At 37.2% G+C, this 17483-nt stretch overlaps 1 protein-coding gene across 3 annotated transcripts in view; it reads left to right on the forward strand.

Annotated features, from left to right (window-relative positions):
* capn1 (calpain 1) overlaps positions 1-17483 on the forward strand; it is a 51630-nt gene that overhangs the window by 16243 nt on the left and 17904 nt on the right. For all 3 annotated transcript variants that reach the window (XM_038291328.1, XM_038291330.1, XM_038291329.1), the window contains 2 exons: positions 1207-1276; positions 5627-5745. In XM_038291328.1, the coding sequence (XP_038147256.1) occupies positions 1207-1276; positions 5627-5745 (189 nt within the window). The remainder of the gene's footprint in view (positions 1-1206; positions 1277-5626; positions 5746-17483) is intronic.

Consider the following 17483-nt stretch of genomic DNA (forward strand, 5'->3'; position numbering starts at 1 on the left):
ACCCCATAGAAAATCTATGGGGTATTGTGAAGAAGAAGATGCAATACACCAGACCCAACAATTCAGAAGAGCTAAAAGCCACTATTAGAGCAACCTGGGCTATCATAACACCTGAGCAGTGCCACAGACTGATCGACTCCATGCCACGCCGCATTGCTGCAGTAATACAGGCCAAAGGAGGCCCAACTAAATACTGAGTGCTGTACATGCTCATACTTTTCATGTTCATACTTTTCAGTTGGCCAAAATTTCTATAAATCCTTTGTTTTTATTGGTCTTCAGTAATATTCTAATTTTCTGATATGATGAATTTGAGATTTTCATTTGTTGTCATTTGTAATCATCAAAATTAAACAAAATAAACATCTGAAATATATGAGTTTGTATGTAATGTATGAATATAATATACAAGTTTCACTTTTTAAATGGAATTACTGAAATCAATCTACTTTTTCATGATATTCTAATTTTATGACCAGCACCTGTAAGTAAATAGCTTAAAGGGGAAAAAAATAAAAAAAACATCACAGGTTTACTGTATTATCTTCAGCCTTCATGTTGTCCATTGAAGTCTTGCTCTCTCTAGCTTGATTGCAGCCAGAATCAACTACAGCTATGAAGCAGAAAATACAGTTTTCTCTCTGATTCATGCTAAACACTTCACAGATCCATTGGGGGGAAAATGGTTAGTTCCACTGCACCAGGTGTTGGAACAGATATTAAAAATGAAACAAAGATTTTATCTTGGCATTATTAGCTTTAGTTTAATAACTTTTTTTTCCCCCCAGATATTTTACTCAATAATTTATCTCAGATTTCCTTTTGCAAGCTGCAAAACTTGCATTCTGACCTTTGCTTAAAGAGCGACTTCTAGATTTATAATTAGTCACAGCTTTCATAATTGGGTACAACATCCTCTGAAATTTAAAGCCGTTTTTTCCACCCTCATATCCTTATAAACCACACAGAGTCGGATGTATTAATACATCAGACTAATACATCTTTAGTATAAAAATTGAAAAAATGAACTTTCTTGGGTTAAAAGAAAAAACAGAACAAAAAAACACACCTTTATGCCGTGTGGAAGATCTGAATTTTTTTGGCATGAACTGTGGTCGGTAATTAGGTTTAAAAAAAAAAAAAAACGTAATGCTTTGAAAATAAGTTATCAAGGCGTGAATGTGCTGATTTATTTGTTCTCCACAGGAGTTATGCAGGCGGCCGGAGTTCATTGTAGACGGAGCAACTCGCACAGACATCTGTCAGGGAGCTCTGGGTGAGTCCGATCCTTCTGTTCTTTCAGAATCATTTACACAATTGGAAAAGGACAAAGTTTAAGACAATCCGATAGACTTTAAAATCACAGCTTAAGTTTGCAAGGGGCCCTCTGGCAAATTTGGTACTGATGTAGTCATTGGTGAAGCTTTCCTTCCTTCCCTTCGGCTGCAGAGAACATTGAATAATGTAGAATCTTAAACGCTTATTAGAAGTGTGATGAGAAACATAAACACTGCTGTACGTCAAACTAAATTGCTTAAACCATCAGCTCAGTCTATAATTATAGAGCCAAATGATAAATGTCATCTAACAGCAAACAGGATGGTCCGTTCATGAGGAGTTTGATCCTGATACTACTGAGGTCAGATCAGTCTAGTCTTATGGTCAAATTCACATTTGGCTCCAGATTATTCGTTTCCCCTTGATAGATGCAACACGGATGGTTTAAGAGTGCTTTCTGTTTAAAATAAATTAAAGGGTTAACATAATTGCTAGTGGCATTAACTTTTGCGATAAAATAGTGCATTGCTAATTGTTATGAAATTATTAGCTATAAATCTAACTATATATAAAAAACAACATACCATAATATGTGGGGTGAATGGCAGCAATAGCTCTATCAACATGATGTTGTGTTAGTTAATTTTTTTTAGTGTTTATTAGAAGGGGAGAAAAATGCAGTTTGGATCATAATGCTATCGATAATATGATATAGTGTGCTTCTTTTTGGCTACTGCATTTTAAAGAAATGTAAACTCAAATTAAATACTAGGTTCTTTTTCACTTTATATGGTGGAAATGAAGAACTGAAGTCCTCCTCCTACAGAGGCAGAAATAGCTGGTGGGAATTCTATTCATTCAGAACTCTAACATGTTTCTGTGCTTTTCCTATTAAGAAAACATGTGGAGGCGAGTTTAGATATCAGAGATCTTGCCGGTGTATTTCAGCGTTACGTCCCGTTGCACTAAAATACACTGAGAAAAAAGGGATGGAAAAAAGTCACCGAAAATCAGGCCCACTATATGAGCCGCTGGTTATACTCAAACTTTTAGAATTACAATGGTATCATGCTGATATGGCGTGTGTGGGTGACAGTGCAGATGCATGTTTTTTTTTCTTTTTTTTTTTTCGGGGTTTTTATTTTTTTTAAATCCTTTTTGTAATATATATTTATTACATATTGCCTTCTTTATTTGCAAGAGAAATGCTGTGAAAATGTGAACCCCATGCCAAATAGACTTTCATCAGTTTGGTTTCCGAAGGCAGGTGAAGCCTTGACAGCAGAGAGCTTGCTTTAAAATCATAGGGAAATGATATTTAAATGTCAAATCATTCTGGCCTCAACATGTATACAAATGTACTCTTTATCAGACTATACTGTCCCAAAATGTTGGAAATTTCTATAAAAAAAAAAAAAAAAAAAAACTGTCTTAAATCTGTGTTTTTTCTATTAGTTATACGTCAGCTTGTACACCTAAATTCGTCCAATCATATATCAACGGTCATCTGTCAATCAAATTTTTTCGGTCATAGCATCTTGATTCAAATGTCGCAGCTAATATAAGCAACGGTTGAAATAAGAATAAGAATAATTTCCTTTCTCATTGAGTTCCGTCCCAGTGTTCAAGGGGATGGACGTCTGTGTCTTTGGCAGGTGTAGAGCTAACAGAACTGGCAGTGTCGAGAGGCAAGGGCTTCTACACCTAAACCAAGCTTCTGCCGCCCTGGCGTCCTCTTCCACAACATCTTTGTCCCCGCTTTCCTCCTCTAAATAAAAAATGTATGATGAAGGAGACTTATCCACGACCTCCGACACAAAACTCTCCTCCTCTTGCATGTTTCCGCTGTCCATGGCGTTCCTTGACAGTGTCATTTCTAAGTCACCAATTTCGTGCTACTTGGTCTCAATGGAATTTCCCATTGGGAACCTACTAGCACTAAGTTGCTAATTGGTTAGCAAGATGCTTCGATGAAACTGGTCACAATCAAACTTGCTTGTGAACCAACACAATAATCCCACCCTCTTGATAAACCACCAATAACATTCACTTTATTCACTAAACAAAAGTCGGTCGGGCACCACTCGGAAGAATGCAGAAATGCAACCGTTTCCCTACAACTTTAAAAAAGAATAAAAATATTTTTTTAACCAGGTCCCAGAGTACAACGTTTTTTGTTGTTACTGGTCCTACTGTTCTAACCCAATGCTGATCTTTACTGTCATTTTGCTGTATTTATTTATTTATTTTTAGATTTTTACAGCACTAGTGGCTTTTTTTATTTATTTATTTATTTATTTATTTATTTTTTTTGACAGTACGCTGCCAGGAAATGGGGCATGAGAGAGTGGGAGAGAAATGCGAGATAGGACCACAGGTCGAACTCGAATCAGGGTCACTCATTTCGAGGAATTCTCTTATCATTCCCACTTGCTTTGTCTGTGGAGGTGCAGTGATGCTGCCATAGAATTGTACCAATACCAAAGGCCTGGTTTATGTACTACAAGAACAACAGACCGAGAACGGACAAGGTCCCCGGATGTTGTTCTCGCCCCTCACTATTTAACAAGCATGTATCAGAGCAGACTTGTCCGTTCTTGAGATTGACAGCTGTCCCAGCATGCACTGCGGCAGCAGCAGCTTTCAATGGAGCGCCAACAGAGCTCAGAGTATTAAGTTAAAAGTTCTCTTTTCTGTTCCCGTTGTTCAATAAAAGTATGTTTTAAGATAATTTGAGGTGAGAATGTTATAGTTTTAAGCATCACTAAATGGTCCATTTACTGATTTAATGTGCAATTTAAAAAAATTAAACCGGCGGACCTCTATGGATAACGTCAGCCAGGTCTAATCTTAGACTGGCTGCAGCAGACCAAGATGTTCATTTGATTTCTGTTTATCTTATAGTAAGAAATTATTATTATTTAGAGATATCTGCAGCTACAGGGGAGCCAAGCATGTGGTGACGTCACGAGTACACTTCTGTGTCAATTGACCCATATTACGTTGCGTACTTCCATTCTCCCTAAGTCCACACTTTCCTGTGTTCTGCTCAAGACCATACTTGGCGAGGACTTGGCGAGAACATGAGTACGGACTGAGTTACGACAGCAGGTTACAGAGAGACCTTCCTTTTTAAGTTTATAACTGAAATGCTCCATTCAGACTTCATCTAAGATTAATGTACTTTTCCTTTTTTCTAACGTTCCCTCTGTTTAAAAGTGTCCTCGTGAGAAACAATCTCTATATCTGATGAAACTCTTTAGTAAAGCCTCTCTAAACAGGTGGTTTAATAATAATAATAATAATAATAAATGATCTTTATTAATCTTACATTGGAGAAATTTACCTCTGCATTTAACCCAACCCCTTGGGGAGCAGTGGTATTGCCATTGTTGGGTGCCTGGGGGGGCAATCAGGGGTTAAGGGTCTTGCTCAGAGACCAAGAGTGGCAGTCTGTTGGAGTGGATTTTGAACTGACAACCTCAGGTTTCCAAGCTCTATGCCCTAACCACCAGGCCGCCAACCCCCAGGCAATCATTCCATAAGTGTTTGGGATTTAACTTGGGCTTCAACAAAACCAAGATACGACACCAGTTGGGACATAATCAACAGGTTATATTAAAGAAAGAAGTTGTTCAGCAACATATCAGCAGTTCGAGAGAGCGTATCAAAGATTTCTGTTAATAACCTCAGCCGGCATGTTTGCCTGTCGTGGTTCGTTGGTTATTCTTGAGCTGTAAAGAAAAGCTGTTGCATAGATTGAGCAGAAGTGGCTTCTGTAGCTGAAGGTGGCTCTGATTGTTGCTAATGTTGACTTAAGGTGGTTCCAGGCTTCAGCTCTAATCTGAAGCTCAGCACCACTCCCATTTCCAGAACCAGAACGCCCTTTTTAGGAAAAAAACCGCACTGCACTGCATCACAAAAGTATTCCCACCCCATGAACTTCTCCACTAATGGAGTCTACTTATGGGAAATGAAAGCAATTCCATTCATTACAAACCAACTCTTTTTAGTTTTATATTTGTAAAATATTTATAATTATCAAGATTTTTTTTTATTTTTTGTATTTGGGTACTACTTTGTTTGGATCTAGCACAAATAATCAGGAATGTTATGGTTGTAAAAAGCTGTAAATACTTTTCATATTTAAACTCATAGTGTATCTGAGCCAGTGGATGCCAGAAGTATCATGCTAAGCCTAACAGTCTTAGCAGCTTTAACGAGGATTATTTTTTTATAACATTGAATTCCAGTACATTAACCAGATCATTGGAGCTTCTGACCTTAATCCAGCTTTTGGAGGGAAGGTGAATTAATTTAGTTTGGTGTTGTGTGATTGTTTCTGCAGGAGACTGCTGGCTGCTGGCAGCCATCGCCTCACTGACCCTCAATGATAACCTCCTCCATAGAGTGGTCCCTCATGGACAGAGCTTCCAGCAGGGATATGCCGGCATCTTCCACTTCCAGGTAACGGCTTCGACATTTTGTTTACATAAAGCCGTAGGGGACCATTTGATTCAGTTCTTTCTCTGTACCCAATAGGCCTCTATGATCACATCAGTTTTATTTTTGCATAAAGGGTAGGGATATTCTTATTTCAGCATTTCGTCTTTTATTTGATCTTTTTTGGTTCTGGTTCCTCCTGCAGGGAGTGACGAGGGTGGATTTTTATTTATTTTTTGTTAGTTTTCCTAAATATTTTAATTTCAATGATAAGAATGTGCTGTTTAACTCCAAAAAACAGGGGATTGTCTTTTGGTTTTGGTTTGAAGTTCCTCCTCATCAGAGGATGTTTGGTTAAAAAAATTTCTTGGAAAGATCTGCCAGGCTGGTTCTTTGGTTTCTAGGAATTTTTGTCTTTACGTTGTCAAAGATGACTTAGATCCTCCTTCACAATAGGATTAACTTTGCTTCATGACCTTCTCAGCAGTTTTTAACACTGTTTAAGACCTTCATATCTGGAAAAACCTCATTTCATTGTAAAAGCAACCAGGATGAAAGTATTTTAGGCAGCTTTTGTGTTTCTGAGCTCTATTTCAGTGAGATAATCTGGAGCATGCCACACCCTTTACACTTATTTACACATATAGTAAAGATGTTATTAAAGTCATTTATTATATTATATTAGACATGTTTTCATCAGGGGTTTTCTATTGCATATTTGGAAGTGTTGCATTGGAAGAGGTTGATGGTAACAGAATCAAATTGACTTGTTAAATTTAGCTTTAGGTGTTTTTATTTATTTTTTTACTTAAAAGAAAGACAAGTGCTACAGAAGATTGAACCACATATACCATATATAATGATAAAGTGAATGTTTACCTCACGTAGCTGATCAGCTGTGTCCTGAATGCATTTATTAAAATCTGGTTTCCCTCTGGGTTGCATGTACCATCACTAAATCTAACTGACATGATAAAGTACAAACAGCTTGACCAATTGCAACACATTTTGTTGTTTATTACATCCAAGCATAACTTTAATATATGGTGACATTATGGAGCTTTAGTTCACCTATTCATACCAAGCACATCTCTAAAGGTAACTTGCAACGAAGGGCCTTGCTCATGGGTGCACTGATATATTCCAGGTAAGCAAGATAGAATAGAACTTGCAATTATGAGCCCCTTAAACATTTTCCCCAAAGTATATGAATGCATTTTTATGCTGTTATTCTAGCGATATTACATTAGGGCTGTTTCCTTTAGTCACACATAAAAATGGGAAAGCTAAGGGAGCATTCCATGATGGTAAGGCATGGGTGCAGTGTTTCTTTTTATTATTATGAATAATGAAGCAAAAATAATGCTAGAATCTAACCTAAAACTGTGACCTTGGACTGGATATAAGATAACATAGACAGTGAGAAGCAGGAAATATAAAAAGCTCTCTCTTGGAGAACTGCACCAAGTATTTAAATGTATTGCACTAAAAGATCAATTGGTTTAGCTGATCCTTAAGCACAGCAGTGTAGAAAATCCTGCAGACTAACTGGTCTCTGCAGGATCATGGGAGAGGTCATCCTGAGTGCATCAAGAACATTATCTGCCTCTTAATCGCTGAAGCAAGCGTGGGAGTTCTCAGACTTATTTTAGCATGCACTAAACTTCTCTCTGTAGTTTTTGGGGATTCTTTATATTGCTGGAAACCTATTGGGATCCTATCTATGTTGTTTACTAGAGACGGGACCTTTCAGCACAGAAAAAGCTACAGACAACACCCTGACCAAGCAGCTATTCATAGATTGTGGTATAATTTCACAATAGCTGCAGCATGAATTGTTGGCTTAAGAAAAAAAGGTAGCGGGGTCGGTTAGATTTCAGAATTTGTGCTAATGATTGCTTCTTACTTCATTTGTAAGATATGTGCATGAAAGGTTTCAACAGGTTGAAAGAACGTGTGCAGGATTACGCGGTTAGCAGCACACATGGCTCCAAACGGCACAAACATCCTCCCATGGTACTGTAAAGCTGATCAAAATACTGCTAGGATTTCCTCTTCCATGGCAAGTTTGAAATGGATGAGTTTTTTTTAAGAAAAAGCCAACATGAAGGAAAGGTGAAGTTCTGTGAATTGTTTGGCATCTTATAGGCACATAGTGATTTGACTTTACTGATCTCGCAGTGGAGAAATTTACTTGCTTCATCAGCTCAAATAATCAAAGGAGAGGAAGAAAGTGACTAAGGAAGAAAAGGTGCATGGGATATATACAGTGTATCCACATACGACAGCTTTTCTTTTTTTATATGATGGGATCATTATACAGGTTGTTTACATGGGTATTTATATAGATGGATGTTTAAATATATAGTTATTGCACTGGGTGTCAAATATAAAGAAACATGTTATGCCGTTGTAGTGTTGGATTGTAGAGTAAAAAATAAAAATAAAAATAATCAGAGTAACAGGAAGGGTTTAACTTGAACCTTTTTCTTTTTTTCAAACGCGAAATAAACCTCTGTCGTTTAGTCATAGTGAAAGTAAGGTGACGTTTATCCTGGTGTGAGGGAGAAACTAAGAGGTATGACTCGTTTTTATCAAAAATCTACAGCCCTGCGGTTTCTGGGAACGATGGTTTAGATCATCTTGTTGAAATCTAAAACTTAATCAAACCTGTTCAGTGAGGTAGTGCTGGCTTGTTTGTTTTTCTCAGCTAAAACCAGAAGGACACCCATGCATTGGACATGGTTTTACGGGTAAACACAGAAATTCGAAAAAAATTGGGTTATAATCAACTATAAATTCCACTTTTTTTTTTTTTTTTTTTTCCCAATACAGATAATTTTATATTCATGAGCATTTATGGCATTTATTGCACACGTCATTGTTTAAGATAATTTTAACGAACTGTTAAGTGTGATTATGTAACAAAAGGAAGCAGAAGGAAGAATGGACCTTGTTAGATAAAAGCTGCTGCATTTAAATAAGACAAAGTTTTACTTTAACTGAATTCAACTCTGTTTGAAACTCACGACTTATTAATGAACTTTTTCAAATTAAATAAATAAGACTTTCATCAATCTTTCCTTTTTTTTTGCAATTTCAAGTTTTAGGTTGGGGGGGAAAAAAGATAACTTCTCATGATCTTTATTCTTTGGCAGAACAAAATGAATAAATAGATTGCAAAATGTTATTGTTTGATAGATCTAATATCAATATATGGCAGTTGGACTAGATTTAATGTTATTTTTTTTACTTTTATTGGCCCAATAATGTTGAAGATCGAGGAACAGGAAGGAAATCAATGTTTCTGAATCTGTCTGGAGATCCAACGAACCGACCTGAACTTCTAGGAAACGGTGAATAGAGATGCTCAGCTGGTTTTTAGGGTGTTTTTCTTCTTTTGATCCTGTTCAGAGGTTCAATCACAACAAACCGTCTCTGGCTTGATGGCTAGGAGCCCGTCTCTCACAGTGGATCAGTCGCCCAGGGGAGGAAGGCTGAGTCAGGCTCTCCTGATGTTTAACCAACTCCTCTTTGATTAGGAGAGAATTTAATAATCCAAACGGTGTGCTTTAGATTAGAAGTTTGTTAAATTCTTCCACCTGTCCAAGTTTTCCCTCCAGCAGGACTTGGCCTTCAGCCAGAACATCGGTCAGCATGAAAAAAAATATAATTTGAAACCAGATTATTGTGCTGGTGCTTCAAAGTTTCCACCTAATGTTGGTCTGAAATCAGCCAATCGGGAGGAATTGTTCCTCCTTATTCCAGAGAGTTCACTGATTGCCAAATAACAGAAAAAGATTTCTAACTAAAACAATTTGAATTCTTCTGTCATTAAACCGCAAAAAATCAAAATCTCAAAGGTCTTAAAATAAATGCATATTTTCTTGAATTGAGGAGGTAAGTGAGACGCTTTGCCAATGGAGCGAGACAATCTACTGTACATTTAAAATATTGAAAAACAATTGCATTTAAAATAAGGAAAAACAATTGCATTGTCTTATTTCAAGTACATATTAGCTAATTATCTTATTTTAAGAGTAAATATACTTATTAATTGGCAGATCATCTTATTTATCTACTCAAATTAATGGTAATTACACTTGGTTTAAGATATTTTAACTTATTTCCAGTGTAAATGTAGCTCAGTTATTTTACAGGATAAAATGGCAGTGAAAAATGATTCACATTCATGACTAATTATAATGCCCTACATAAAAGCAGCTGGTTTTATTTCAATAGAATGATATAATAGGGTTTGGTGATTAACCCCTAGAACCCTACGGACCCACCGGTGGGTCCAGCTGCCACGTGACCTCGTAATTTTAACAAACCCCCAGTATTGATGTAAAAAACACATTTGGCACAGTTTGGTGACATTTATGGATAAATGTGCCAAAATGGCCTCTCCGCCTAAGAAATTTCTCACTAATACCATTCTAAAATAAATATGATTCATCTGATTGAGTCCAAATTTGGTATATTTTTACACAACATTTAGATTTGAAAGTCTGTACTACTTTTTTGTGCTATAAATAATATTTTGGTAGTGTTTTGCAATGTTTATTTCAAAGAAAATTTTGGCGAGGTTCAAAAAAATGCAAAATATTTTGTATTTTGTCCCTAATATTTCAGGCAGGGTCAAAGCTACAATGGTGCTGACACCAAAAAACCATTCTATGACATCTTACCTTTACAGAGGTACCAAAAGTTTCTTCTTAAATCTAATAGCTGTGAGGCTATAAGTTATTTACTTTTGTGTGTTTTTGTCAGGCAGAAATGTATTTATACCCCCTGAGGGTGTAAGAGGTTAATGGATAAAGTCAATAAATGGCATTTTCTCTTTATGAAGAATTAGTTTCTGGAAAATCTTTAGATTTTCTTTTTTTATATTTCCACCAGTGACCTTCTTGGCCTCAAAAGCTCAGAGTAATATCAGCTTATTAATTTTTGTTCTTAGATATTAACTCAAAATTGATAAACTAGTAGACTGTGTGACACCACTAGCTGCAAACATTTAGCTTGAAATTTGTTTCTTTCAATTAAGGATTCTTTGACTTAATATTTTCGTTAAATTAAAGTCACCTCCCAGACGATCGGGACAAAAGCTATTTTTGACATAAAGTTTGTTATTTTTATTATGAAGCTTAAGAGAGGAAAAAAAAAACAATCCGTATTTGGTGGGAAAACAAATGGTAACTTAATTTCTAGGTCATATCACCCATCCCTATAATATAACAAGTTAAACGACAGATTTGTCCCAAGGTTGACCCATCTTAACTTTTAGTTTATTTTGCTTGCATGCAATCCAACAGGCCAATTAAAATTTCTAAGGGAGTTTAATTGACATGTGGTTTAATGTGTGTTGGAGAGAAACCATAAAAGCTGATGATATTTCTAAAGTATTCAGAAATTACCTGAACCATTTTTATCCTTTATCCTTACCTTTTTTATCAAGTGAGAATAAACTTACATTAAACCCGGCTTTTATATCATTGCTTCCTATTCCTGCTTTCCTAATCACACTGAGTCACTGACGATAGCCTGCCTCACTAATCCGCACCCAGTCAGCCAGTGATAAATGTCACCTGTGTTTTAGCTGCTGCTCCTTTTTATTCATTTTTATTTATTTTTTCGGTGTGTTGTCCTGTTTTGCCAATATATCTCCGAGATTAGATTACATAGAGCTAGATGATAGTAGCCCAGCAGCTTTGCTTTCACAAGCAAGACTGTTGCCAGAAGGTTCTTATTCATACTTGTATATAAAAGTTTATTGAAAATCATTTAAGCAGAAAAATGGTGCATTACAGAGACTGAAAGGGAGGTAAGAAAGAAACGAGATAAGAAAAGAGGGAGCGATAAAGAGATGGAGACAAGAAAGAGTGCATGAAAAGAGAAAATAAAACAAAATGCTGCTGCTCCTTTTTAAATGATGTCATCATTAGATGTGGCCTCCTGTCACCTTCCTCTCTCTGAACTCATGCCGCTTTGTAACCCTAACTAAAGGGTCTTTGCTTTGCCGCTGTATGGCTGCAGCCTTTGGGAGGGAGCTGTCGCTTATCAGCTGAACTTTGCTTTACTAGGTGCAACACCAAATGCACCATAAATGCACAAAAATGGAAACAAACATGAGCAGTCAGAAAGACGTGGGCTTGATTTAAAAGCTCTTATCATCTAGAAGGTTAACAGGAAGCATGCACAGGTTCAGCCCATGGTGGAGGGTTTCATTACAGCACAGGTTTACTGTATTTCAGTGTGGAAGATGGGTCCTTTGTAGGACTGAATATTTGAATAAGCATGTGGCTCTTTATTTGCATGTTTTTACGGGCAGTGCGTGTAACCGCAGCTCGTATTAAAATAGGTGGAAACAAAGGGAGGAGTGTCATTAAATAAGGTCCCTGCAAGGATGACAAAATATTCTGTGTTGCTCCCAGAGAGGTATAGAAAATGTTTAAGAAGTGGGATAAATAAACAAAAGACACTTTATGGATTTTACTTGGAGACATAAAGCAGATTCAATAGAATTACATATTAAACAGAATTGCCGGCAAGGTTGATTTTAATAAATTGCAAATTGGCAATTCCTCCACCTACCGTACTTTGATTTTACTTTTGGCCTCTCTACAACTTAGGGAAAACTTGGAGAAGACAAAAGGGACGTTTTAGAGAGATTTCTGCATAATGCATGTGTAGTTATATCTGCTTTATGGTCAGTATTTTTTTCCAAATATTGACTGTCTTCTCCATATTCTATGTTACATGTTATGTTTTGGGAGCACATTTTTTTATTCTGTTCCCTATAATAGTCTGATACCTTTAACAGTAAGATCCCACTGAGGATTTGGAAGCTCTCCGATGGGGACCAGTTCATAGAGAAAATGCTAAAAGAGGCTGCTGGAACTTTCTGTTGGGTTAGTCAGAGGCACTTCAGATGATGCACGGTGTCCTTTGACTCCCATTTAACATGAAGTTGTATTAGAGGTAGAGCAGTATGTCGTCTGGCTGATAGTTTTGGATGATATATGCATTTTTATTTTCTCATAATGGCTGATGCTTCCTCTATCTGCATACTATTGTTATTTTCTGTTTCATTTGTTAGTTTTTTGCTTAAATTGAGAGTTGTGTAACTTATATTTATCATGTCCAGTCATATGAAAAAGTTTGGGCACCCCTATTAATCTTATTTTTATTTCTAAATATTTCGGTGTTTGCAACAGCTATTTCAGTTTGATATATCTAATAACTGATGGACACAGTAATATTTAAGTATTGAATTGAGGTTTATTGGACTAACAGAAAATGTGCAGTATGCATTAAAACAGAATTTGACCAAATTTTCATATGGCTGTAAATGGAGGAATGAAAAGTGACATCAGCTTCAAGAATTGGTGCCAAAAAGTTGGCAGCACAGATATGGGAATTTTTGTACTGACGTCATTATAATCAGCCTTAAAAAATATATATCAGCTGATCTTTAGTTTTATTTTTTAAAGTTAGTTCTGAGAAAAGTTGCATCTCCAGGTGTTTTTTTTTTTTTTTTTTTAGGGAGACATCAAAAACCATGCTTGTTGAACATTGCTTACATATCCCCTTTCAAAGCCATACAGAAGTTCCTGTGAGGTACTCGGAAGTGAAAGGAGAACCAGTGCAGCGTGTATAATAGTGGTGTCATGTGACCAAAAGTTGGTTAGAAGCCATGTAGCAGTAATTTTTACAGCAAGCAGAGGGTGCAAAGTAGGGGTGTAAATCACATCCATCATGGCGATTCGATTCAGTATCGATTTCCTGACCCAACGATTCGATTATTTTCGATACTTAAGAATACACTTCGATTCGATTAATCGGTTAATTTTTTTTTAATTATTATTATTTTTTTTTTTTACACCTTACAGGCTAAACAAAGTTTCAAGTTTGAAATAAATCAATGAAAGCTGTAGTATCGTTATGCATTTTCTTTAGAAACAACAGCAAATAACAGAAGTAGAAAAGCTGCATCAAAAAATACTGTAAAAATACTGCACAATATCAGTGTAATGAGTTCAATGCAATACCTCGGCTCCAAAGAAACTGTCCAACATATTTTTTTAGAATGTAATAAATATACTCAGGAAAGAGAGATGTTGTGTAGAGAGTTAGACAGGAATAAAAGTAAACTAGATATAAGGGAATTGTTTCAAAGGTCATCTGGGGATGTAGTTTTTGGTAGTATTTTTAATTTTCTAAGAAGAACGGGTATTTTAGGGAGAATATAATAGTTTGTCTGGTCCATACTCCATTCTGGAAGGTGGCGGTAATGCACCTATAAGTTGTTTGCTAACCGCCATTAAAAAAAAGAAGAAGAAGAAGGCTCCAGAGTGTTGACGTCGCCGACCCCTTGAGAGACGCTCCGCTGCTCCTCTCCCAGATTGTAGCTGACCGCAAACAGTGCACCAGACAGGAGGCCGGCTTGTTTTGTTTTTATGACCGAAATTGCGGAAAACAACTCGTGAAGTTTGACCCGCTAGAAGAGCGAGGTGCGCGAGAACGCTGGGAGCCTTTTTCCAGCTGAATCTCCGCTCTTTTTGCCCCATTGTCCCTCCGTCGTCGGACTAAACTCGCCCCCACTTCCTCGCCGCCTCGGCCGTATCTACACCCACAGCGTGTAGCTCAGACCACGCTGCAATATTGAGCATAATTTAAAAATGTCTGTGTGAAGCTTGCTGCAACAAACTGCTGTAAGAGTATAACCAGGAAGCGCGGTAGGAGGGCAAAATAAGTTTAGCGGCACCGCAGCACGGGAGGAGAGTTACGCCCAGGAGAAAATGGATAAAAATAGACCGGAGGGAAAAAAAAAAAAACATTAATCGATTATCTTGCGGACGTGTCGATGCATCGGATCGTCGGCTTTTGGATCGATGCATCGATACAAAACGATTATTATTTACACCCCTAGTGCAAAGGTGTGTTGAGGTGAATGCATTTATGAACCGGTTCAAGAAATGAAAGAAATTCAGTTCTCTTGTTTTATCTGTTGAAAAAAGATGCACCAAATCTGCATTTTGTCGTATGTTTTGTAAATTCTAACTCTTCCAATACTGATGTTAAATGATTTCTGTTTAAGAGCTTTAATATAGGAACAGAAATTCATTTTCAATTGTATTTTCTAGCCTTCCTGCTGATAACATTTTGAAACATGAAACATTTGGAGACTTTAGTCATATGAAAACCAATGCAAATGGTAAACCTCTGTATAATTGTCTAAACTTAACAATAATTATAATTCGGTTGTTCTCCAGTAGGATTGTTCCTGCATTTCTTTACAAACTCCTTCCAGACTTTAGAGACGTTTCATTGAAGATTCCCTTAAAAAAAATCTTATTAGACTTTATTTAACCCTTGCCTGTATTTTCTGCCTCTTCCGCCTGTTGAAGTTTTACATTAACCAAGTATGAATCGACACAATCATGCTTGGGTGTAGTTTTTTTATAACTTCCTTCCTGTTAGCCATCTCCTCTGCTTAGCTTTCCGTGTCACAGAGTCCTTTTTAGATAATTTGACGTTTGGTCCAGCAGGCGTTTTGCCAGCTCTGACTTCCCCCAGCAGAGTGGCTCCCTGATGGAGGGTGAGCGATGGGTGAGCAGGGCCACTCTCACACATCAGTCGCACAGAGCATGCAGTCACAGAGTGGATCATGTTAAACACAAAGGCACAAAAAGGAACAGTTATCCATCAGGGATCCCTCCCATCAGCCTGACTGCTCAGTCATGAAAACAGTTGGAGCAGAAACGAGTAGACAGACAGTCCAGCTACAGCTGCACATTCTCTATGCAGGCCTGCATGCTGTAGACAAACACTTGAAAGGATCTAGTCTGACATTTCAGGATGCATTTTAATTATGGCTTTTAATAGTCGGCACTTCTTAGAGACAAAGAGAGGAATTCATCTTTTCTCTCGATAGACAGATCAATGGAAATCATTCCAAAGTGGCGCACGGCTCCTATCTGCACGTCTGCCTGGGCCAGTGATGCAATGCAGAAATGTGTGCTCATTTATTCATGGTTCCTTAACTAAAACAAGAGGAAATTATGCTTGTTATAAAAGCCCTGCAGATGCTTTTGTGTGCTAGATCTACGTAGAGTAAAGCTGAACAGCATGCAGACTCATAATCAGGCTTCATGTTTTGTAAACTTGCTCCACTTCCATAATCCTTTCTTCTATAGATTTCAGGCTCCTTTTATCGTTTGCATGTTTTTCCCTTCCTCTGCATTTTTCTGCATTCAAATCTCTCTTGGATTTTCTTTTGTGTAAATCTGGATCCCTTAAGCCCGTGGATAAATTACCATGAACTAAATGAGTCATCCCAAAACGTTCTGAGCCCTGGCCGTGGGGGATAGTAATCTTTTTTTCAGGGGGAAACGGAGAAGAGACGGAGTGAAGCTGCAAGGCGGGCGGCTGAAAGAGGGAGGGGGGAACTAATCAGAAAGCAGGCAATCTCAGCCTCATCAGTCAGAAAGAGAGAAACTGGGGCAGAATCCTTCAAAAATATTCTTAGCCGGACAGTTTATGGAAAAGTTTAGAGGATTTTCTCCTGATTGTTCCTTGCAAGTTGCGACATGAATGTGGTCAGGGTTAATTTTTCTCACGGTGTGTGAAAGGGTGGTGTTCACACATGGATGTGCATGAGCCTGAAACCCTGCGGATCTTCAGTGGGTGGAATCGGTGCGGAAATTCAACATGGCAGGCAATTCTACAAGAGATTCTGCTGCATATTAAAAACAGATGCTACACAACAAATATGGGCTCAGGGCTGCAGGATGCAACATGATGCTAGTTTACACACATTGGCTGTGGTCGAGTTGAAACAACTTTATTTCGTCCATTTTAGAGAGCTAACCACTTATGAAAATGGAGTTTGTTTTACTGGAAGCGCTAATAACATTCAATCACTGCCTTGGGGTTTCTGAGCTTGGCTGAAAACGATGTCAGTTGCTGCTTGTGAGATTTATTTATTTTTTAGCATGTTTACATTAGCGGTCTGAATTTATACAAGGTGCATAGTGATCTTGATTTAAAAAAAGCTCTGTTTTGGCTTGGTTACTGCTGACATGTTGAACGTCATAAGGCAGACAGCACCTGTTTTAAGTCCGTTTTTCCATGACTTTTGGTGTTAAATTACCTTCCGAGGCTTAGGCATTGTTCATTGGACATTGTTTAGCTCTAATGCATTGATTTTATAAGGATTAAAGTGGAAAAATTCTAAATTATTTTCAAATTTAAGGGCAAAGTTAAGTGCAAAATTCCGGAACAAGCGAAATTTTTGGACAGATTGTTGAATACATTTAGCTGCAAATTTTCCAATATTTAGTCCCGAGGAGAAAAGAGTAAGTTTAGCCTAATAAACACTAATTTATGATGGATTTTATTTTTTTACTACATTTGTGAGACACTGGACTGTCAATGATCTGATGGTAATCAAATCTACATGTAATAAAGTCTGAAATGTTTCAATTTGTAATAAATTGATATAAATTAGACTTTATTAACCGAGCAGCACTTTAACCCGTCTTATCTTCTAATTTAAGTGCAAAATTCCGGAACAAGCAATATTTTTGGTAAGATTATTGAATACATTTAGCTGCAAACTGTTATTTTAGCCCAATAAACTCTAATCTATAATCTAGGATGTGTTTTAAAATGCCTGCCTATGCTTTTTATTCTCCAACATACACAATTTGATCATTGACTAAAATGGCCTGATATGTTTATTTAATTTAAAATCCCCC

This window comes from Cyprinodon tularosa, unplaced genomic scaffold (assembly GCF_016077235.1).
Source record: "Cyprinodon tularosa strain WSP-4 unplaced genomic scaffold, ASM1607723v1 ctg299, whole genome shotgun sequence".
In the NCBI taxonomy this organism is placed as follows: Eukaryota; Metazoa; Chordata; class Actinopteri; order Cyprinodontiformes; family Cyprinodontidae; genus Cyprinodon; species Cyprinodon tularosa.